Raw genomic sequence first — 25031 nt, 5'->3', positions numbered from 1 at the left:
TGGGGGAGGAGAGGGGGCTTTTCCAAACACCCAAGTCTTCCCTGTTGGAAAGGGTTGCATACGGCTCGCGAGCCGCTTTATTGGCTGTATGATACATAGGCCGCATTTAGGGCGTAAAATAATCTTTTGCTTTGATCGAGGAAAGCGAAGAAAGCTTCTTGATTTTTTTTTTTTTTTTTTTTTTTTTTTTTTGTTGCAGGACCAGAAACAGAGTAATCTTGAAATATATATATATATATATATATATATATATATATATATATATATATATATATATATAATTCGCATTATATGAGCCTCTTATATATTCATCCTATTTTATTTCATTAGCATTAACCAAACTTGAGTTTTTAGAAAGGCCCATATAATGCGAAAGTACCATATATACTTATATATAGTATATATTTGTGCCACAGAAGGTCAAGTTCGGCTTTATTATTTGTTGTTGTTTTTTTTTCATTAATTAAAAAAAACTTTCTACAAAATAAGTTTTTCAAAGAAAAAAAAGAACTCCATTAAACAAAAAATGAGTAAAAATAAAATCAAATAATCTACCAAGCGCGAAACTACCACAAATCAGCATCGATAAATAAGTGAACCCGAAACGAACAGAAATTACAATAAAATGGAGTCATACTCAAAGCGAGCAGGAATTAACATAAATTTGACGCAAAACCCCCATGCCTTCCCAAAGCCAGAAGAAAATTTTCACTTCACTGAAAAAATACAATTGAATATGCACTGTCAGTTTAATATGCATATACTGATATTTAGCAATCAAAATGTCAATATTATTTGATTTATTAATGTTACAAGAGTAAAAACCTATATATTTTTTTCAGTGAACTGTAAGTTATGTTCCGGCCATTGGAGGGCACAGGGTTTTTAAGCCCAATTTATGTTAATTTCTGCTCGTTTGGAGTTTGAATTGATTATTTATTTTAATTTCTGTTCGTTTGTATAAAATGCTTTGTATAAAAACCTTACATGCTCCCAGGGCATAACTTAAAACCCTTGCCCTGAGGGTTGGGGGGATGGGTTGTCATCCTTAAAGACCTAATTTCCAAAACATTCAACTGCGTTGAATAAAATCGCAATCTAAAAATTTTGATTGGATGTGTCTGGGGAAAAGGTGGGCGTGAGAGGGGGGTTAGTTGCCCTCAAATCAGTTTCGACTATTAAAAACGGTACTAGCCCTTTGAATTTCCAATCGAATGAGTCCTTTTTCAAGTTTGTACGACAAAGATTTCAATAAAAAACCTTATTTGCCCCCAGGGTATAACTTATAACCCTTGCCCTGAAGACTGTGGGGGTAATGTCCTGCTCAAACGTATAATTTCCTGAACTTTAAACTGTGTGCAACAAAATGGCTATCTATAAATTTTGATTGGATATGTTTGGGGAAATGGTGGGCGTGGAAGGAGTGTTAGTTGCCTTCCATTGACTTTCGACTATTAAAAGGGCACTAGTCATTTCAATTTCCAATCGAATGAGCCCTTTTTGAAGTTTCTACGACGGCGCGTTCTATAAAAACCTTATATAGCCCCAGGGCATAACTTACAACCATTGCCCTGAGGGTTCTGGGGGAGTTTCCTCCTCAAAAACATAATTTCTATCTGGAAATCCACAACACCGAACAAAATGGCTGTCTAAAAATTTTAATTGCATGTGTTTGGGGAAAAGGTGGGCGAGAGAGAGGGGCTAGTTGCCCTCAAATCACTTTCGACTTAAAAAGGGCAGTAGACCTTTGAATTTCCAATCGAATGAGCCCCTTTTCTAGTTTTTACGACAAAGATTTCAATAAAAACTTATATGCCCCCAAGGCATAACTAATAAACCTTGCCCAGAAGACTGTAGGTGGAGTTTTCTGCTCAAAGGTATAATTTCGTGCACTTTAAACTGCGTGGAACAAAATGGCTATCTCAAAATTTTGATTGGATGTGTTTGGGAAAATGGTGGGCGTGGAAGGGGTGTTAGTTGCCTCCCAATTACTTTCGACTATTAAAAAAGGCACTAGCCATTTCAATTTCTAATGTAATGAACCCTTTTTGAAGTTTCTATGACAACGCATTCTATAAAAACTTTATATGCCCCCAGGGCATAACTTACAACCCTTGTCCTGAGGGCTGGGATGGGGTTGTCATTCTCAAAGACCTAATTTACAGAACTTAAAACTATCTTGAATAAAATTTCTGCCTCAAAATTTTTATTGGATGTGTTTGGGAAATGGTGGGCATGAGAGGGGGGTTAGTTGCCCTTCAATCACTTTCTACTATTAAAAAAGGCACTAGTCCTTTAGATTTACAATCGAATGACCCTTTTTGAAGTTTCTACGACAAAGCCTATAAAAAACCGTATATGCCCCCAGGGCATAACTTACAACCCTTGCCCTGAAGGCTCTGGGGGAGTGTCCTTCTCCAAAAAATAATTTCTATCTGAAAATCAACCACGCTGAACAAAATGGATATCTTAAAATTTTGAGTGGATGTGTGGGGGGGAATGATTGGCGTGGGGGGGGGCTAGTTGCCCTCCAATCACTTTCGACTATTAAAAAGGGCACTAGCCCTTTGAATTTCCGATCGAATGAGGCTTTTTTTTAGTTTCTACGACAAAGTCTTCTATAAAAACCTTACATGCCCCCAGGGCATAACTTACAACTCCTGCCCTGAGGGCTGTGGGGGAGTGTCCTCCTCAAAAACATAATTTCTATCTGGAAATAAACTACGCTGAACAAAATGGATATCTCAAAATGTTGATTGGATGTGTTTTCCTGAAATGGTGGGCATGGAAAGGGTGTTAGTTGCTTTCCTATCACTTTCGACTATTAAAAAGGGCACAAGCCACTCCAATTTCCAATTGAATGAGCCATTTTCGAAGTTTCTACGACAACTTCTTCGATACGAAGTGCCCTGTTCTAAAGGAAAAAAATAATAAATGATACATTGTGCCAACATCGTTCTTATATGCCCTCAGGACATAACTTAAAACCCTTGCCCCGAGGGTTTTGGGGGAGTGTCCTCCTCAAAAACATAATTTCTATCTGGAAATCAACTACGCTGAACAAAATGGCTATCTCAAAACTGATTGGATGTGTTTGGGGGAATGATGGGCGTGGGGGGGGGGGGCTAGGTGCCCTCTAATTATTTTCGACTATTAAAAAGGGCACCAGCCCTTTGAATTTCCAATCGAATGACCCTTTTTTGAAGTTTCTACGTCAATGCCTTCTATAAAAATCTTATATGCCCCCACAGCAGTAACTACCCCCCTTTCCCTAGGTGCAGTGGGGGAGTTTCCTCCTCCGCAACATATTGTATATCTGGATTTCAATTACGCCGAACAAAATGACAATCTCAAAATGTTGTTTGGATGTGTTTGGGCGAGTGATGGGCGTGGGGGGCTAGTTACCTACTAATACCTGTTAACTTGTGAAAGGGGTACTCTCCACTCCAAACTCCAACCAATACATTTCCCTTTAAACTTTCTACGACAACTCCTTCAATACGAAGTGCCCGGGTATGGAGAAGAAAAAAGAAAAACAAATAATACATTGTGCCCACATCGTTCTTTACTTAGGCAGCTTTATCGCGCTGCCTGCGATTGAAGCAAGTACCATTAAAATCTAAAATGACAGAAATTACCAAATTTTTGAAGGGATCTGTCCATTTGCACTTTAGAAAAAAGTTTAACTTGTCGTTTGCTACAAGCACATTAAAATTGAATAAGTACATACAGTTGGTTGTTAAAAAAGTTTGATTTACTTATTTTTTAATATTCTTCTCTTCTCTGCAAAAAGAAAACAATGGAAAATGTGTTGTAGTTCTAGTAAAATACAAACTAAGCTTTACCGTGAAGAATGATGAGTTGGGAGGGTGGTTGTATCCGCCATATTAGACTATTTCTATCTATTTTTTTATTTTAACGTAGCTTTCTTTTGTTGGGTGTACAGAAATTGTTTTTAATCATCGGTATCTCCATCAATCCTAAAAATGCTATTATTTGTTTGTTTTATTAGGAGGAATCTGGTGAACTCGGAGAGTTCAAAAATGAGGAGATAAAGAATCCCCAGCGTGTTGCTGCTGGTAGGAAAGGAGCAGAAGTGAGGCGGTCCGGTAGGACAAGTCGTACAGGAACTTCTTCAGATGAAGGGGTAAGAACCTATATTTATGTCATAACGCTTGGTAGAACTTGTCTTTTCATTAATTTTTAACTGGTTGAATAAACGCAGCGTTTCTGAAAGTGAGTCAGGATTTTCATTACTACGGGCGTATTTTGTACCAAATTTCGACTTAGGTGTTTCTCTGTGTTAGCGTTCATTCTTTCGTGTCTTCCTTGGTTTTTCTTTTAGATAGTTCGACTAGGGAAACCAAAAAACAGTATTTAATTATCGCTTATGCTAATCTATGGCTGGTAAATTCGTGTCACGTTTTTTATTTTGTTCGGAAGTTCAGTTGAAATAGACTTGCATGCTAAGCTCATCTTTGAACCTGAAAAAGAAATAACCCAAAATTGCCTCAAAACAATTAGGGTACTTTTGCATTATATGGGCCGTTCTAAAAAGTCAAGTTTAGTTAATGCTAATGAAATAAAATAAAATAGGATGACTATATAATAGTTTAGAAACAAATTGGGGCTATATATTTGCACATTCGGGAAAAGGGGGGGGGCAAAGCATTGCATATATCAAATGCGTAACCTAACCTAACCTAGGTACCCTTTTCCCCATCTAAACTCCAAAAAACCACGGTTTAATATCATATACGCAATTAAAACCACGCTGGATAAAGTATTTCTCTCAGTGGTGTGTTAAATCATCTTGTAAAAACGGGTTTTTCAAAGCGTCTCTGTCGTTTGACTGTGGCATCTCTTGTTGGACTTCTTTAGAGGGGCCCATATAATGCGAAAGTACCACAATTAGTTCTAAGTCGGGATGGGTATAAGGACAATTCCATACATACTGTTAAAACAGTCTCTCAGCTTGTTGAAACGGATGTTTTGTTTGGAAAACTGCGGTTTATTTGTGCATACACCGCATACATATTTGTGCGTACATATTTTTTTATTTTTTTTTTTTACTGCAACATAAAAAATAATCTCTCAGCTTGTTGAAACGGACGTTTAGTTTGGAAAACTTTGCAGTGTATTTGTGAATACACCGCATACCTATTTCTGCGCACATATTTTTTTTCTGCAACATAAAAACAATCTGGCGAATTTGAGGGACATTAGTTAGATTTGATTTTCTGAGCCGCACCATTTATTAGATCGGTGAGGATGTACTATCTGATGCTACTCTTACTCATTTTCAAATCTCCTATTCCATTAATTCTTACAACTTGACCACATTTCTGTTTTCAATGTGCCTTACGGTGGAGAAAAACGTTGGAACTACACCATTGCAGAATGATAGCAGTTAAAAAAATAATGCCTGTCATCGAAACGGCATTTAAGTTTTGTAGCTTGTTTGTCTTGACATGTACAAATCTGCTTTTGATTGGTGTTTAAAAAAAGTAATCTCAAGTTTACTTCTCAAGGGACGTGATTCAAGTGAGGAAGGCCGTGGGAAGGATCCGAAACGTGTAGCAGCTGCCAAGAAAGCTGCCGAAACTAGGAAAAGGAAGGCTCAAGAGGTATGAATTTCAATGAAGTTGTTTAATCGTTTTTTTTTTAATGAGCAGACTTGGTAGAGTGTAGCCAGATTCTTTTATCAGGGAAGGGCTTCCTACTTTGAAGAAGCTCCTGAAGTAGCAAATTTGTATCAAAGAGTGCAGTTTTCAAATAGTATCATTGACAAGTTCAATGAATTTGTTATGGTCTGGGCGGGAGGGGGGGGGGGGCAAACGTGAAAGGAGTTGCAAAGATAAGAATAACAGTATGAAACATTCGAGATTATAGGGGAGATTTCGGGGTTTAGGGTAAACTTGGGAGTTTGTACCTGAATAGCCCCGAATACTCCCAATACATGATAACGAATTGCGCTTGTTTGAGGGTTTTCTCTTTAAAGGAAAAACAAATTGTATGCTTTTCATAACTGAGCCAAAACCAGTTTAGACAATGGAAGTCTTTCAGTTTTTAAGTCGTGAGTACTGTAAAGGTTTCCCTCGTTTTCCGGAAAATTCAGTTTCATGGAATGTTTTCTTCTTCTCAATAACAAATTTGAATGTAATGCAAGATGTAATTTAGGTTCTCTTTTTTCAGTTAGAGGTTTGACTTCGTTTAGCAAGTTTCAAAACTATAAAAAGGCTCGTGCAAACTTAAAAATTCGCTCCATGAGCCTCATTACAAGATACGAATTTTCTCTTACCGAATTATATGTTTAGATCTTTTATGGTTTCTGAAAAAGAATCTGAATTTGAAGAGTTTATTTGAAACGGGACTATTGGTCAAAATATGTCTATACAAACTATTCATGTTTTCATAAAATCTAATAGTCAAAATATACTATTTGCCAGTTGTCTTGCATAAGTTTTCCAGTTCATTTATATGAAACAAATGTTTTTTGCTTGTTTTGAGTGTCAAACTTACCAACAGTATTTAACATATACGAAAGAAAAATTGGGGGGATCGTTTTTTTTACATATGCTGTTTATTTGGCTTTGGGGTGCAGAATCAAAACATAATCCATTTGCTGCCCCGGCGGCCTCTTCACGGCACGTGTAGAGTAACTGCAGATTTAAAACTGAAGCAACCATAAACTTTTTGTTTTGGATTTTTTTTTTTTTTTTTTTTTTTTTTTTTTTTTTTTTAGAGAAGCGGTGCATTTCGTTTGAAAATCGTGTTTGAAAATCGGCTAAGTCGAAAGTTACAAGTATCGTAAAAGGACTAAAACAAGCCTGGATTGACTAGTGCTAACTAAAACTTTATGTCTAAAATTGAGCAGATAGCTAATTTTTATAGCTGATGCTATAAAAACTGAGGCTTTTATAGCTGAGGCTTGATAAAGATTAATTAAAAAAAACTTTCCGAAAAATAAGTTTTTCAAAGAAAAGTAAAGACCATTTTAAATTTAAGCTTAGGAGATACAATTACCTGTTAAAATTCAAACTCAAAACGACCAGAAATTACTATTAAAGAATAAATGAAACATAAAACGAACAGAAATTAAATAAAAAATCATGTCAAAACACATACAACGAACAACGATATAAATGAATATATATATCCTAAAGCAAGCAATGCCGAAACTGAACAAGGAAATCAACCTTAAGACTGATGAGAATATACTCTTATTGAAGCGCAAACGAAAATCAAAACAAGCAGAAATCAGATAAACAATCAACGCGAACAACCACACAATATATATTAATGTAAATAAATCAATAAATTTTAAAACGAGTGAAGCTTAAACTTAATATACAAATCAAGTTGGAATAGAATAGAAATAACTACACACATGAGTTTGGGTATCGTATCACTGCAGAAACCTAAAACTTACTGCGTCATTGGCGCTTAAGTGAAAACAATTCTTTTAAATATTTTCACTTTTGTAACTTTAAGAAATCAAAAATTAATTAAGATTTTAGGGAATAAATATCAGCATATGTATATTAAATTGACATTGCACATTTTTTTTTTAGTAAACTCATTTGATTTTTTTTTCAGTAAAGTACAAATTATATTCTGGCTTTTAGAAAGCATAGGGGTTTTGAACCCTACTCACATTAATTTATGCTCGTTTTGAGTTTGACTAATATTTATTTTAATTTTTGTTCGTTTTGGGTTTCATTTATTTATGGATACCGATTTGGGGAAGTTTTATGCTTGGTAGATTATATGATAGTCCGGACGCCAGGTGTTGAAAATGTGAACCATACCACGACGGAATGGGGCTGCTACGAGAATTATCCTACCCTCCACCCCCTAAATTGACCATGCGGATTCAAAAATACCAATGGCGCTTGCTTGCGAGTAGTGGAACACTTCGAAACTTGACATTTTATTATATTTTGGTGTTTCATGCAAGAAAATGCATGTTCCACAAAGTTTGAGGTGCAGTTTTCCGATCAAATAGAAATGCCTAGAAGCCATAGAATGTTTTCATACCAAACAAGTACGATTAGTTAGAAAAAATGGCAAAGTTAAAAAAAATGGCAAAACTACATGAGTCTTGAACAGTTTTGGAAAGTATAAACAAAATCAAATTGAATATTAGATATATAATGATATTAATTATTGACAGATCCATCAGTTCAAGATTTTTTTCCATTGTAATTTTTATTTTTATTTTCAACGCTGTAAGAACTGGAAAAGAATAAATTTGTAATATACGAGTAATTCGTTTTCAGTGAAGCACCAATGACGCAGAAGGCCTTAGGTTTTTACAGTTAAAGAAGGGGGCAGTATCCAAATTTTGCTTGTAGTGAAACTATATTTGTCTTGACCAACCTTGAAAAGAACTAATAAATTAAACTGAATATTTGATGCATAATGATATTAATTGTTAAAAGCTCATCAGTTCAAAATTTCACTGTAATTTTAATATTTATTTTCAATATTAAGTACAAACGAAAACATTTGTAATATGATTCATTTTCAGTAAAGCGCCAATGGCGCAGTAGGTTTTAGGCTTCTGCAGTGAGACGATACCCAAACTCTTGTTTGTAGTTATTTTTATTCGATTCAAACTTGATTTGGATATTCAAGTCAAATTTCGCTTGTTTTAAGATTTATTTATTCATTTACGTTAATATACGATATTGTATATCGTATTTTGTATTTTTGTTTGCATTGATTGTTTATTTAATTTCTGTTCGTTTTAAGTTTCATTTATACTTTAATAGCAAAATATTTGTTTTCGTTTTAAGCTTGATTTTCATATTCAATCTAAGCATTACTCGCTTTAAGATCTATTTATATTATTTCTTGTTGTATGTTTTTTGCTATGATTGTTTATTTAATTTCTGTTTGTTTTGGGTTTCATTTATTCTTTAATAGTATTTTCTGGTCCTTTTGAGTTTAAATTTTAACATGTATTTGTATCTGCTGAGCGTAAGTTTAAAATGGCCTTTACTTTTCTTTGAAAAACTTAATTTTTCGGAAAGTTTTTTTTTAATTAATTTTTGTTCGTTTTTGATTGCAAAAAGTTTCAAGTTTTTATAGCATGGTGGGGGGGGTGCCTACTGTCCGATTATTCTTGACTTTAAAAAACGGATCTAGAACTTTCAATTTAAATCGAATGAGGCTTTTTTCAAAGTCTATACGATTACCTCTGATAAAAACCTTATATATGAACAATAGACAGCTTGCATAACTTGTGGACAGAGATTTAAACAATGAATGGTTTGAAAAAATAGCTCCAATAAGGGGGTTTAGACCATTGCACTTGCTGACACAAAGGGATCACGGCTGTTTGGAATTGACCTTAATAGGATTTTTTGTGCCAAAGCAATTTTGCATCTATCACAGTGTATGTATTTTAACCTTATAATTGGATAATTATAATAGATTTCCTATGTGTTCTTCCCATACAAAACCCCTTCCCATAAGTTATAAACCCCCATTAATAAGTTATTCCCCAGGGCATAACTTACAACGCCTACCCCTGGGCCCTGGTGGCTGTGTCGACACCGGAGCTTTTTGTTATCAGAACTTCGAACTATTTTAACAAAATGTCTATCTCAAAATTTTTATCTGATGCATTTAGGGCGTGGAGGAGGGAGAGGGGCTAGTTGCCCTTCAATCTCTTCTGACTCTTAAAAAGTGAACAAGAACTTTCAATTTTCAATCAAATGAGCCCTCTCTAAAGTTTATACGAGCATCCCTTCCATAAGAAATAATATGAAGGATTCGGAGAATCCTTAAATTACAACCCTTGTCCTGAGGGCTTTGGGAGAGTTTTAATCCTCAAAGACCGAATTTCCAGAACTTAAAACTACATTTAATAAAATGGCTGTCTTTAACTTTTGATTGGATGTGTTTGGGGAAAAGGTGGGCTTGAGAGGGGGGTTAGTTGCCACCAAATCACTTTCGACTATTACAAAGGGCACTAGCCCTCGGAATTTCCAATCGAATGAGCCTTTTTTTTAAGTTTCTACGACACTGCCTTCTATAAAAACCTTATATGCCCCAGGGCATAACTTAAAACCCTTGCCCTGAGGGCAAGAGTTCAAAAACATATTTACTATCTGGAAATCAACTACGCTGAACAAAATGGCTATCTCAAAATTTTGATTGGATGTGTTTGGGGGAATGATGGGCGTGGGGGGGCTAGTTGCCCTCCAATCACTTTCAACTATTAAAAACGGCACTAGTCCTTTAATTTCCAATTGAATGAGCCTGTTTTGAAGTTTCTGCGACAACACCTTCTATAAAAACCTTATATGCCCCCAGGGCATAACTTCAAACCCTTACCCTGAGGGTTGTGGGGGAGTGCCCTCCTCAAAAATATATTTTCAATCTGGAAATCAACTATGCTGAACAAAATGGCTATCTCAAAATTTTGATTGGATGTGTTTCGGGGAATGATGGGCGCAGGGGGGGGGGGCTAGTTGCCCTCCAATCAGTTTTGACTATTAAAAATGGCACTATCCCTTTGAATTTCCAATCGAATGAGCCTTTTTTGAAGTTTCTATGACAACGCCTTCTATAAAAAACCTTATATGCCCCCAGGGCATAACTTAAAAACCTTGCCCTGAGGGTTGTTGGGAATTGTCCTCCTCAAAAACTTGTTTTCTATCTGAAAATCAACTATGCTGAACCAAATGGCTATCTCAAAATTTTGATTAGATGTGTTTGGGGGAATGATGGGGCGTGGGGGGGGGGGGGATAGTTGCCCTCCAATCACTATCGACTATTAAAAAGGGCACTACCCCTTTGAATGTCCAATCGAATGAGCCTGTTTTGAAGTTTCTAGGACAACGCCTTCTATAAAACCTTATCTGCCCCCAGGGCATAGCTTAAAACCCTTGCCCTATGGGTTTTGGGGGATTGTCCTTCTTAAAAATATATTTTCTATCTGGAAATCAACTCAGTGCACTCAAAGGACGCTCCCGCACTTGGGATTTGAGGGGATTGGAGGACTAATGGGAGTGGGGGGGCTAGGTACCCTCACAATATTGTTGAATATTATAAAAGGCCCTAGAACTCTCGATTTCCAATCAAATGAACCCCATTTGAAGCTTCTACGGCGACCCCTTCCATATGAAATGCCTCTGGGAAAAAAAAAATAATAACAATAAAACATTGGAGCCGCGTGGCCTTTACTATAGGCAACGCTACAGCGTTGCCTCTGATTTGGTTTATAAAAAACCTTGCGTTTCCTTAGCAGGAAGCCACTGTTCTTCAGTGTTTTCAATGTTGAAATGCTTGTTGGATCAAAATTTTATGCGAAGAATGGAGCAGATTTTGTCTGGTTTATAAAATGCTACAGTCAAAAGTTATTTGAATTTCAAATCTCAAAATAGGCTTGGCTTGACATGCCAGAACTTATTGAAGTGGCTCAATTTTCTACAGCCCATAGTCAAGAATCTGACTATTCTTTTTTATGGACATTGTTAAAAATGTGGTGACCGGTGTTTATCCTCTACCCCCTCCTTCGCGGCTGGTTGGTCGCCAATCACTTTCGACTTATAAAAAAAGGGACTAGAAATCTCAATTTCTGGTCTAATGAGCACCCTCTGAAGTTTTTGCGACCATGAGGTGGAGGTGTGGATAAGGAAGGGATAGTCTCACTCCTATACGGAATAAATTCTATTCAATTTGGGGTTTAATGTTACTGTTTACTTTCATAATTAATTAAAAAACTTTTTCCACAAAATACCTAAGTTTTTCAAAGAAAAGTAAAGAACTCCATTAAACAAAAAATGAGCAAAAATTAAATCAAATAATCTACCAAGCGTGAAAATACCACAAATCAGCATCGATAAATAAATGAAAACCCAAAACCAAATGAAATTAAAATAAATAACCGAGTCAATCTCAAAACGAGAAAAAACTAACATAAATTGGGATCAAAACCCCTATGCCTTCCCAAAGCCCGAACAAAAATTGCATTTTACTGAAAAAAATATAAATTTTTTTACTTTTATAACTTTAATAAATCAAATAATATGAACATTTTGATTGCTAAATATCAGTATATGTATATTAAACTGACAATGCGCATTCATTTGTATTTTTTCAGTAAAGCGCAAATTTTGTTCTGGCCTTGGGAAGCCATAGGGGTTTTGCGCCCAACTTATGTTAATTTCTGCTCGTTTTGAGGGCCTATGATTTATACAACAACTGTATATAAACCTTATGTGCCCCCAGGGCATAACTTAAAACCCTTGCGCTGAGGGCTCTGAGGGGGTTATCATCCTAAAAGACCTAGTTTCCAGAACGTTCAACTACATTGAACAAAATCGATATCTCAAAATTTTGATTGGATGTGTTTTGGGGGAAAGATGGGCGTGAGAGGGGCGTTAGTCGCTATCCAATCACTTTTGACTATTAAAAAAGGCACTAGCCCCTTCAATTCCCAATTGAATGAGCCTTTTTGGAAGTTTCTACGACAACGCCTTCTATAAAAACCTTACTGGGGGGTTATGGGCACTTCATCCACTTTCGACTATTAAAAGTACACTAGCCCGTTGATGGTCTAATCGAATGAGCCTTTTGAAGTTCCTACGACCAGACCTTCTATAAAAAACCTTGTACACCCCCAGGTCAGAACTTAAAGTCCTTGCCCCAAGGTTGTTGCCCTGAGGGTTGTGTCCTCCTCAAAAATATATTTTCTATCTGGAAATCAACTACGCTGAACAAAACGGCTATCTCAAAATATTGATTGAATGTGTTTGGAGAAATGATGGGCGTGGGGGGGGCTATTTGCCCCCCAATCACTTTCAACTATTAAAAAGGGCACTAGAATTCTTGATTTCCAATCAAATGAGCCCCTTTTGAAGTTTCTACGACGACTTCTTCCATATGAAGTGCCCTGCTCTGAAGAAAAAAATAAATAATAAATGATACATTGTGCCAACATCGTTCTTATATGCCCTCAGGGCATAACTTAAAACCCTTGCCTGAGGGTTGTGGGGGAGTGTCCTCAAAAAGATATTTCCTATCTGGAAATCAACTACGCTGAACAAAATGGCTATCTCAAAAGGATGGGCGTGGGGGGGGGGGCGCTATTTGCCCTCCAATCACTCGAATTTCTAATCGATTGAGCCCTTTTTGAAGTTTCTACGACAACTCCTTCGATACGAAGTGTCCGGGTATGGAGAAGAAGATAAAAGAAAAATAATACATTGTGCCCACATCGTTCTTTACTTAGTCCTGCCATACTCCTGCCATTTACCCGTGCCCCAGCCATTTAAACATTTGCCTCTCAATTACTTTGACTATCTGTCTTGGCTTTTCTCTGTCTACAATTACCCATTGTCTTGATGCAACCTATTGCAAAATACTTGATAACTTCAATTCAAAATCAACGGGTAACTTCAATTCAAAGCCATAACAGCGTAGACCAGAAATCATAAGGGAGTAGATAGCAATTTCACATTTTAATGCGAAGTTTCTTTTGTACCCCCCCCCTCTCCAAAAACAAAATCCTAGTTACGGCCCTGGGGATTATACATCATTTTCTACCTCCATTTTCCCCTCGTCTCTCCCTTAGAATTAATGATGTATTTATCTGATGAGTCAGAGAGCTGGGATGTTTAGGCATTAAAATGCACCCTTTTAGGTATCTCCCTCCCTCCCTCACTACAAAACAATCAGAGAACCCCATTGTAGTAGTTTAAGTGCCTTTTTAAGTTTTTTAATTTGTCCACTGCATCCAGATAGTACTTGTTATTGGGAAACGTACGGACATTTTTCGCGGGTGAGTTTTCTGTAGGGGGGGGGATTGTCTGGGGGAATTTTCAGTCGGGAGAAAATTTTTTGGAAAATTTTGAGAATCTAAAATGTGCACCGGAAAAGGATAATTACTAAGGTTTTAGTTACAAAACGAAGCTTTGAGAAATAGTAGATTCCCGGTAATTTTAGGACTTAAAAAGTTAGTAAATGAATTATTACTCTGGGACGGAGAACAGATGGTGTGCGACAAGGCCAAATTTTGTCTGTGGCAGTTTCTCTTTTCTTTAGGTTTCATATCATTTTTCACCTGTTCCCTTGGTTTGACATTTTGTAGTGTTTCCTATCACAGAGCCACGTATCTCCCATGTATTATTATTTTTTTTTTCTTGACCACTTTTTATAGCAGCGGAGGTCCTAGAAAATTAGACATTGGTTCAATCGATTGTAAATAGTTAGTTCTAGTGCCTTGTTAACTGTCGAAAGTGATTTGAGGGAAGCTACACTCCCAGTGTCCTTTTTTATATAAGCCCTCTACCCCCCCCCCCTTGTTACCGGATAAAAATTTTGATTTAGCGATTTTTGTTCAGAATAGTCGCGAGGTCGAATAAATATTATTTGAGGATTGTATGACGTCTGCAGCCCTTGGGACAAGGGCGATAATTTATACAAATTGCCAAATGTTTACAGATAGGTTTTGGATGTCTTGATATGCTCGAAACTTACAGGGATCCTCCTCTGGGATAAGACTAGTCACTTCTTCATTGGGATGAGAAGCTAAGGGATCCGGTAGTGAGCCCAGAAGCTTTTTATCCGTGAACATTCTGAAAATTGCAGCGTTACAGTCTCACGGACCAAGATGAATACAGTGTAGTCTGCAAAAATTGTTTGAGGCACGAAACTAAAAAGGGCCAATAACCTATTTTCTGGTCGACTCAAACATATATCTTAAGTCCTTAGGCTAAGGGGGCCCAATACAGAAGTAATATTGGAAAAAAGTGGTTTCCCCCCGAAAACTGGACCCGACAAAAACCTTTCCTTAGCGAATGAAACTTGAAAGTTTAAGTCCCTGGATTGAAACCCCCCTAATATGCAGTAACAACATTAATTTGAGGCCGTTGGCCTCCCAAAAATGGGGTTCCAAATAATTCATCCTAAACCGGGGTCCAAAACTCGCCAAACTACTTTTTTCCTGATTGGCTTGAAACTTTCAAGGATTTTTGTTGGGTTAAGTAGATCCTACTGTTTTGTTGGGACACGAAAGATGTTAGGGGGGCCAGAAATGGGCCAAAAAACCTGTTGTCCCCTGTTAGCTTAAACTAACAGCCGCAAGTGCCTGGCTCAAGTGTAACTTAATGTAAAAAAAAAAAATGAGGGCATGGTGTTTGGAAAAGAGGTTAACAGGTTTTTTTTTGAACCGCTAGAAACTCGCACCCATAAGTTCTTGGGCCAAGAAACCCTAATATAAAAATGTATTTAGATTTTGTAAATCGGCACCTTAAAAATGGGCAGCAATTTCTTTTTTTTTTATTGGCTTGAAACTTGCACCTGTAGTTTCTTTGGCCAAGGGGACCCCAATTCACAAAAAATTAAAAAAATATTTGTTAAAAATTGGGCCGAAAATAGGGCCAATAAACTATTTTATGGACGGTTGGAAATTTAAAACTTTAAAACCCTGGGCCAAGTGGACATCACTCTACAAGATAATTTAAGTATAGGTGCACGGTCTCACCTTCAAAAATGAGGCCATAAAAACGCCAAAAAGCTCTCTTTCTCAATTGGCTTGGAAATTTCAAGGACAGTTATTGGACTAAGGGAGCCACAAAGGTTTTAGGGAGGGAGACAGGGTGTTAGAAGACCGGAAAAGGGGAAAACCCTGAAAAATACAGCCCTACGTCCCTGGGCCAAGGGGAACCTCATGCAGGAAAAAAATACGCTGGGGCAAATGGGAGCCAAAGAATTTTGTGTTTCCGAACGCAGTTTTGGAAAACCGCAGATTGAAATTTGAATGTAGGTTGGGCCAAAAGAATCTTAATGAAGACGAAAACGAAAGCAAACAGTGGTTTCTTTGAGTAATGGGTTCAAATGAATTAGGGAAAATTAAAAATATTACAAAGTATACTAAATTGGCAATGAAATATTGTATGTGTGAGTTGTTTTTTGTGTTTTTTTATTTTTTTATTTTGTATATGTTGTTGAATTATTCATTTGTGTAAGCGTAGCATTTTGTTTGTTGCCATAGCCCTATGGCTTCTTTTTGCAATAAATATCCATATCACAATTTATAAAGAAACATTTGGAACTCATTTTGACTGTGTTAATTTATGCGCCCGAAAATGAGTATTAATTTGTTCTTCTCTGAAAGGCTTGAAACGGTCAGGATCTGTAGATAGGGCCGGGTAAACCCCAATGAAGACAAAAGCAGTTGAAAAACCGAACTTTTGAATGAAAGTTCAGTTTGGCTAGCCGATAATTACCTCATATGTTGGTACATCTATTAACAAAAGCTTTCTCCGGTTTTGCAATACAAAGACGGGCTCAAGACACCACAATTCCTCCGAAAAACAAACGTTTCCACAACTATCCAGTTCCTCTCCATGGCCAACTCAGACCAGTTTCTGTTTTGAACTAAATGCCTTATAATTCCTTAACTCTCTATGAGCGGGGAGGAGGGAGGGACAACGTATGAGGTAAGTATCGGCTAGCCAAACTGAACTTTCCTTCGAAATTTCGGTTTTGGCGTCGCCATTACCTTATACGTTGGTACATATATTAACAGAAGCTAAGATTCAAACCGATTTGGTGGTGGGTTCATAAATCAACTAATATAAAATATTAGTTTCAAACTCAAATATTCAAATGTATAAACTATAAAACTATCTGAACCGCAACGAAATGTAGAGCATCGGTTCGATCTTCTATTTCATGAAGATAGTGTTCTCTGGGAGTAGACTCCGAAGACCAGCCAGCAGTGCTTATTATATTAGCAAGCGGTACTGATTTTGATAGCGCCCACAATGTCGTCATAAATCTTGTGCCATGTGCTTTCCTTTTTCTACACTTTTCTTTTACTGCATCATATACCATAGTTATGGCTTGCTTTATTCAAGAATAAATGGCTCCAGCTGACACCTTTCGTGGTGCTGTTTTAGAAAAAGGAATGAAGAACCGTTTTCTCCCTTTTCTGACGGCCACGTTAGCTGTTCGCTGTGCGTAGGCCGATAGTATTCTCACTGGACACAAAGCTGGATCTACATCTAGCGCGGGAAGAAGAATAGGAGAAAGTATCTCATGGTGCTTCACGGTTTTGGGTCTAAACGAAGGGAGAAACCTGAGAGTTACTGAATTATCCGAAAATTGTGCTGTACTGAAGGACAAGGCATGAATTTCACTCCTTCAACGACCAGATGCGATGGCAGTAATGAATACCGTCTTAAGAGTAAGATCTTTCATATCAATATTCCACAAGTCAAGAAATCGTGAAGTTCTAAAATACCTTAGAACAAGGCCAATATCCCAGGCCGGAATGTCATATTGTGTCCGCGGTGACTCGTGCCAAAATTCTGTATCATTTTCGTCAAACAAGTATCTTTGCTGATATCTGTTCCTGTAGCTAGAGCTAGCGTTCCGCATATTGCTGCTTTATAAGCTTCTATCGCTGATGGTGTGAGGTTTCGACTAGTCTTTAAATATATCATGAATTCTGCAACTGAGTACTGGTTGCGAGAGGATTAATCTTCCTTTCACTACACCAACCTACGAACCCTTGCCATTTTCCATTGAGTAATTCAATGGTAGAACGTCGCTGGGCCGGGCAACCGCACGGGCTGATTCTTTAGAAAAACTTCTTTTTTCGAGTCCACGCTCGATATCTTTCAGCCGTGTAAATTTAGATTCCCTAGTGCTCGGTGGCGAAGTCCACACTGTTGGAGGAGATCTGACTAATCTCCGAGGGGTATAAGCAAGTCTACTAGCAGGTTGAGAAAATTCATGTACCAAGCTTGGCGAGGCCATCGCGGAGCAATTAGCGTTATTCGGTAGTTCACAGACTTTCGAACCTTCTCCCGAACCTTTGGGATCAGGGCAAATGGAGGGAAGGCATAGCTATGTTGTTCGAACAATCGTGGACAAGGGCATCTGTGCCGATCGCAAGAGAATCTGGAACTGGTGAGAAATATACGTCGATCTTCCGGTTCAATCGAGTTGCGAATAGATCGACTTCTGGCAGTTCATATTCTTTTGACATGACTGAAGACACTCTCGTTGAGACTCCATTCCGTGGGCAGACCTTTTCCTTCTCGTGACAGTGTGTCGGCTAATAGATTGGGCGACCCGGCGATGTGTCTTGCCCTAAAGTGAACGTTCAGGGCCATCGTAATCTCGAAGAGCTTTATGGGTTCCTCTTCTATGGACAAAGAACGGGTTCCGCCCTCTTTGCTTATATAATTGACTACAGTCGAGTTGTCCGTCGCTACCCTGACTACCACGTTTCTTAGCTTCTCCGCAAAGGCTGTGATTGTGATGGCTACGGCTCTCATCTAGAGGCAATTTATATGAAGAGATTTTTCTTCTGGAGACCAAGTCCCCGAAGTGTCTTGATGTGGGTCATCTACATAGCCACCCCGCCCGTAGGTTGAGCTGTCGGTGAATATTGTTTTGGAAACAATAGGGGGCTTGAGAGGAAGACCTTGACTCAGTCAATCTTTGTTCAGCCACGGTGAAAATGCCTCTTTCATCTCTGTCGTAATTAGGATGTTTAAATCTATGTTGTTCCAACACTTATCCCACAATCTGAGCATTAGTAACTGACATTTCCTGAGATGTAGTCTGTTGAAAGGAATTGCTCTTGAGCCCGCATTGATGAGTCCAATCAGCTTCATCAGTTGCCTTATTGAGGTATGTGATTTTTCCAGAGCTGCCTTGATTGCATGTATCAAGTTCTGAATCTTTTCCGGGGTTAGGTACGCCCTCTTTACCTCCAGGTCTACCAGAAACCCGAGAAATATGATCCGTCGCATAGGTTGAAATTCTGATTTCTCGCTCAGCATGAACCCAAATCTGTGCAGGAGAATCATCTGATTTCTCGCTCAGCATGAACCCAAGTCTGAGCTGGAGAATCATAATGGTCTTTACATCGTTCTGTACTAATGACTTTTGGTAATTGTGCAGAATCTATTTGTTCATGTAGGCATGCAATTGGATGGTTTGAAGATGGCCATAGCTCACGATGGCACTTTGAACTGATAGATTTTGTTTTTGAAAGGGAATCCTTAAAGTCGGCGGAAAACATGAAATACTTTCCAGAGATAATAATTTAGAGTACGCTCTAGAAAGAATATTTGAATGATGTTGCTGACATCTATTAACAGAATCCAATAACTTTATCAGTTTTTGGGATAGTGTCAGGAGAGACGTTCTCTGCCTTTGACATCTTTATGACAGTACCTAACGTGAGGTCACTGTATGATAGCATGCTCAGAGTCACTCGTGTGGAAGAATCTAAGGCCAAGAATGACTTTCTGTCAACTGATATGAACTTTATGTCCTCTACTTATCCAGTTGATGGTAACAAAATGAACTTTGGGTTTATTCGTGGTGCCTGTGAAGCTGAAAATGCGTCTTGACATTTGTAAGCTCTCGCTCGGTCCGGGATGCCGAAAGAGTCAAAGAAGTACTACGTTTTGAAACGATATTTTCTTCAGTATTATAAGTATATACAGTTATCCGGCTAGCATAGCATATTTGTAATTGGACGCTGGAAGTAAATTCAACTCTAATCACCAGAAAAACTTACCTCATGCCAGAACAGACCTTTAGGCCAGCGCTGTAGTCGTTACAATACTATGCAATGACGGTACGTACGTCCAAGGCGTCGTGACCTTGTATATGCGCGGTCTATACTCCCAAAGTAATATGACCGTTTTTAATGAAGGTCTACACTCCCAAGGTGTTATGACCTTATATAAAGGTTACCTGTACACCCAATGTGTTTTTATCTCATGTAATAACAGTATGTATGCCCAAGGCTTTATTACCTTATTTAATGACGGTCTGTAAACCCAATGTGATTTGACCTTATGCAATGACGGCATGTACACCCAAGGTGTTGTGACCCTATGTAATGACGGTCTGTACACCCAAGGTGTTATGAACTTGTGTAATGGTAATCTTTACACCCAATGGTGTTATGACCTTATGTAATTCCGGTATGTACGCCCAAGGCGTTATGACCTTATATAATGACGGCCTGTATACCCTTTATGTAATGAGTATTATACCATACCGTAAATATTGGGTTTAACACACCCAAATGGTTAAAATACAAATAATTACAAATAAGACACAAAAATTCACTTTTGTATTGTTTTGTTTCATGATTTTTGCGTACCACCAGGGTTGCCAGGTGCCAATATCTAAAAAGGGGTAGAAACTAAGGAAAAAGGGGAAACTTTACTCAAAGAGTGCAAGTCCGAAACAAAGAATTTCGCGCGCCTGTGCTTTCGCTTGGCCCGGTATGTCGAGAGGATCAATGAAAGTACCAGGTTCTGAGAGTGACTTATTCTTTGTTGTTGACTGCAGTTCTTCTGAGCGCTGCTTGATGAAGTTTTTCAGCATTGGGGAGAAAGGTAACGTGATAAGCTGTTCTCTTGAATGGTTCAATTGCCAAAACCAGCTCTGCCGCCGAGCGAGGCTGTTGGACGGTAATGGTAGGCCTGGGGCGAATGGTGTCACCCAGTGTCATTTCGTATACAAGGTCCAGCGACTCTGCCAAAGAGACCTTGCCATCTGTTCCGGGATTGGTGTCTACCATCGACTGCTCGTCATTGAAATCCAAAGAATCATTGTCCTCATTCTCAGAAGTGCCATCACCTGTATCGTCTCGGTCTCTCAAGGCCGTTGTTGAGGGGCCCTCATCCCTGTTAATGCTGGAGGTGTGGTCACGCTCGGAAAAAGATCTTCCATCATTTTGTAAACAAACAATCTGTGACTTCATATTTTTCATTTCATCCTGTAGTGATTATTTAAACAATTACAATATTATAAATACATAATTTTAACCAACTATAAAGTCTTTGTTATTAGATGCTGAGCCTAATTTTAGATGCAAATATCTAGACCAGCTTATACATTACCAGAAGGCCTACAACGCCGTAGGCGTTATAACCTCCTGTAATGATAGTCTATACTCCCTAGACGTTATAAACTTATGTGATCAAGACCTACACGCCCTAGGCGTTATGACCTTATGTAAAGACGGCCTGTACTCCCTAGGCGTTATGACCTTATGTTATGACGGCCTATACACCCTAGGCGTTGTTACCTTATGTAATGACGGCCTGTACGCCCTACGCGTTATGACCTTATGTGATTACGGCCTATACGCCATAGGCGTTATGACCTTATGTAATGACGGCCTGTACACCCTAGGCGTTATGACCTTATGTAATGACAGCTTATACGGCCAAGCCGTTATGACCTTATGTAATTCGTAAAATATAAACATATGAAAGGTATTATCCATACCCAAATACTGGATTTACCGCAGCTAAACCATTAAAATACAGATAATTATCTGCCTTGCTAAACACCAGGCCTAGAATAAAATTAGATATTTATATAAATATAGATAAATATGTTAAAAATGTGTATGTTTCTTATGTACGAAACATTTCTGAAGTGCATCTATGCATTTTAAAAACGCATAAGAGTCTATGTTATCAAAGTTTGGACTAACAATAGAGTTTAAAACGAAAAAGGGTGCAAGTTTTACAAAATACGGTTTTTCATCTTTTCAACATTTGATTTAACCATTTAGTGGCACAAAAATGAACAAAAGAAAGACTCGTGGAACAGTCTTTTAAGGCACTAAAATAAAATCAAAACTTGAATTTTTATATACAATACCGTAGTAGTGTCCTGGATATCTCTATTGAAGAAGGTATAATCATTAGCAAACATTGCGCTTATTCCCAAAAAGATGTTGTGGATAATTGCGCAATATGCATGCTGGGAGGGTAGGTAGCTTCCCTCTTAATACACAAGTATTTTGAGTATAAACTCATTTTCTTTTTTACTAATAAAAAATGTTTTATATGTTGAATTAAAACCAAGAAACTACCTTGGATAGTGTCTATCCGTCTAACCCCTTGTACCACAAAACAGAAACTGGTCTGAGTTGGCTATGGATAGGGACTGGATAGTTGTGGAAACTTTGTTTTTCGGAGGAATTGTGGTGTCTTGACCCCGTCTTTGTATTGCAAAACCGGAGAAAGCTTTTTTTAATAGATGTACCAACGTATGAGGTAATGGCGACGCCAAATAATTTGTTGTATTGATTCATGCCGCCCAAAGTGGGTCCAAGCTTGTTTTGTCTCTGATCGGCTTAACAGTTTGTGGTAACAAATTGTAAGTAAGAAGCGTCTCGGTTCAATGGCAACCGAAACTCTAAAAAACAGAATTTTGCTAATAATACATATAAATTTTTATTCTGATTCTATATATATATTATTTGAAAAAAACTACGTTTTCTAAAGAGTTAAAGAGGCTGAGTTACAAGGTCGAACCTTAAAACGTACAGGGATTAGGAGGCACAGTTGAGGGGCTGCCGCCCCCAAACCCCCGCTTTCGCAGCCTTTAAATAAAAAAAAAGTTTTTAAACTGAAAGTAAGGAGTGACATTAAAACTTAAAACGAACAGAATTTATTCCGTATATGAAAGAGACTGAGCCCTCCTCAACGCTTCACTCTTTACGCTAAAGTTTGACTTTCTCACAACTTTTTTTTTTAAACAATAAAAAGTTTAGCTTAAAGAGTGAGGCGTTGATGAGGGCACAGCCTCTTTCATATACGGAATAATTTCTGTTCGTTTTAAGATTTAATGTCGCTCCTTACTTTCAGTTTAAAAAACTTTTTTTTATTTAAAGGCTGGGAAAGCGGGGGTTTGGGGGCGGCAGCCCCCCAACTGTGCCTCCTAATCCCTGTACGTTTTAAGGTTCGACCTTGTAACTCAGCCTCTTTAACTCTTTAGAAAACGTAGTTTTTTTCAAATAATTTCTGCACGTTTTTGTACAGTTTTTTCCTTTTTTTTGCTTGACTACCTGTTAGCTGATCGTGTCCGGTGTTACCGTGGGGGGACTGCCCCCCCCCAACCCCCCCGCTCTTGAACATTCTTGTGTTAAGGCTTTTAATTCCTGAATACTCAAATCACGTCGTACAGTGACTCCTAATCCCTGTACGTTTTAAGGTTCGAACTTGTGACTCAGCCTCTTTAACAGCCCCCCCAACTGTGCCTCCTAATCCCTGTACGTTTTAAGGGTTGACCTTGTAACTCAGCCTCTTTAACTCTTTAGAAAACGTAGTTTTTTTTAAATAATACACGTAAACAGGTTAGACATGCTTTGTTATGAAAATTGACGCGCAGATATTTTCATAACAAAGCATGTCTAACCTGTTTATGTGTATTATTTTAAAAAAACTAAGGTTTTTCGTAAATGTAAATTCGGGGGATAATTTTTTCGGTCTGAAAATATCAAAAGACCCTAACAGGTTGAATTCTGCTTCGAATGAGTCCTCATTCAACCGGATCTGTTGCCAACTGTGGCCTGTAGGCGTGGCTAAGAAAAAAAAGAAGAAATGATGATGAAGTTTAAGTGGCTATATTTGGTTTTTTGAAAACAGTGATCGGATTTAACTGAAATTTCGAGGATAAGCTCCCGGGCCCTAGGAAAGCTTATCCTCTAAATTTCAGTACAATCAAACAACGTCAAAGGGGGGCTGTGGTGGGAGGGTTGAAACTTCCGGCCCAGTTTACTCCATGAAGATAAAGTCAGAGGAGGATGAAATTTTGCACGTTTCTTAGTTTGAGCTTGGGCTACAAAATGCAATTACCGCCGTCTCTCTGCGGCCTCTAGGACCTGAAATCGCTTAACATTGTGGTGGGTCGCCTCTTTATAGAGGCACAAGTGTGCCTCCTTGTATATATATATATATATATATATATATATATATATATATATATATATATATATATATATAGATCATTCAGTTTAGTGATACCCATCAAAAGTAACGAGCATGGGAAAATTTGCCCGGTTTTCGAAAAGGGGGGAAACACCCCCAAAAGGTCAGGTGATCTTAATGAAAATCACACTATCAGATTCAGCCTATCAGAAAACCCTGATGCAGAGCAGGGTTCTCCAAACTACGGCCCGCGGGCCAGATGCAGCGGGCGAGGCCCTCTCATCCGGCCCCTTGAGACCTCTTAATCGCCAGGAAAAGATGGCGATATATCATTTCATTGGCTTTTCAAAGTTAATAAAATGATATAGCGTCATCTAATGGAAAATTTGGTTTCCCCACATAGCATGTATAGCACAGCTTACTGGAGAGTATATCCAATGTATTGAAAAAACAAAAAACAATTGCTGATTATAACTTGGACTGGACTAACTTAAGTTGCTTGACTGTTGATGGAGGAAAGGATGAGTGGCAGAAGGCTTGGTTGGATGAGTGGAACAAATGTGTAATGAGAAACACATTCCACAACCCATGCTCCTGCACTGTATTATTCACCAGGGAACTTTGTGTGCTAAACATATGGAGTTAGGAGTGTACTGAATCCTTTGGTTGAGATGGTTAATTTAATAAGGTCACAGGGGCTCAACCATAGACAGTTCAGAGACATGTTGAAAGATACAGATACAGAATCGTGAGATTTGCAATGTTACACTAAGATGGTATACTTGTAGTTGTGAGAAAGTTCTAAGTAGTGTTTAAGTTAAAAAATGAAATACATGACTTACTAGAACGTAAAGACAAGTCACTGCCATTACTGTCTGATGAAGAGTTGGTACGGAAATTGACCTTTGCTGCAGACATTACTGGTCATTTAAAATTTCTAGACCTAACACGCCAAGGAGAGAAAAATCTAGTTTCTGATCTGTACACTCACCTAGAGGCCTTCGGATCTAAGCTTGTCTTGTTTTTGAAACAAGCGCAGGCCAACAGCTTGACGAACCCTAGCTTGCAGTGCAAGGTCTTAATGGCTGAAGCAATTTACACTCGAGATCATCATCAAAGACCTCCATATGCAGTTTTGGGAGCGGTTTTCTGACTTGGATTAAAAGGCAGAAGAATTGAGGTATTTCATGATCCGTTTGAAGGAGATGCGGCCAGTTGCTCAGATGAACAGCAGGCTGTAGGTCATTGAGTTGCATGCAAATGACGTCATTTAATCCAAGGGGCAAGTTCAAAGAAGGAGTT

At 38.1% G+C, this 25031-nt stretch overlaps 2 protein-coding genes across 4 annotated transcripts in view; both read left to right on the top strand.

Annotated features, from left to right (window-relative positions):
* Non2 (upstream activation factor subunit spp27 homolog Non2) overlaps positions 1 to 25031 on the top strand; it is a 98340-nt gene that overhangs the window by 29067 nt on the left and 44242 nt on the right. The gene's annotated exons all lie outside the window — the stretch shown is intronic.
* The window catches only part of LOC148953143 (uncharacterized), a 45573-nt gene that overhangs the window by 4408 nt on the left and 16134 nt on the right, over positions 1 to 25031 (top strand). For all 3 annotated transcript variants that reach the window (XM_089088322.1, XM_089088325.1, XM_089088323.1), the window contains 2 exons: positions 4013 to 4147; positions 5532 to 5627. In XM_089088322.1, the coding sequence (XP_088944448.1) occupies positions 4013 to 4147; positions 5532 to 5627 (231 nt within the window). The remainder of the gene's footprint in view (positions 1 to 4012; positions 4148 to 5531; positions 5628 to 25031) is intronic.

Source organism: Artemia sp. Qi Xiang Cuo, chromosome 4 (assembly GCF_049724085.1).
Source record: "Artemia sp. Qi Xiang Cuo chromosome 4, ASM4972408v1, whole genome shotgun sequence".
Lineage (NCBI taxonomy): Eukaryota > Metazoa > Arthropoda > Branchiopoda > Anostraca > Artemiidae > Artemia > Artemia sp. Qi Xiang Cuo.
The sequence above is the reverse complement of the archived record's forward strand: the minus strand, read 5'-3'. Positions and strand labels throughout refer to the sequence as shown.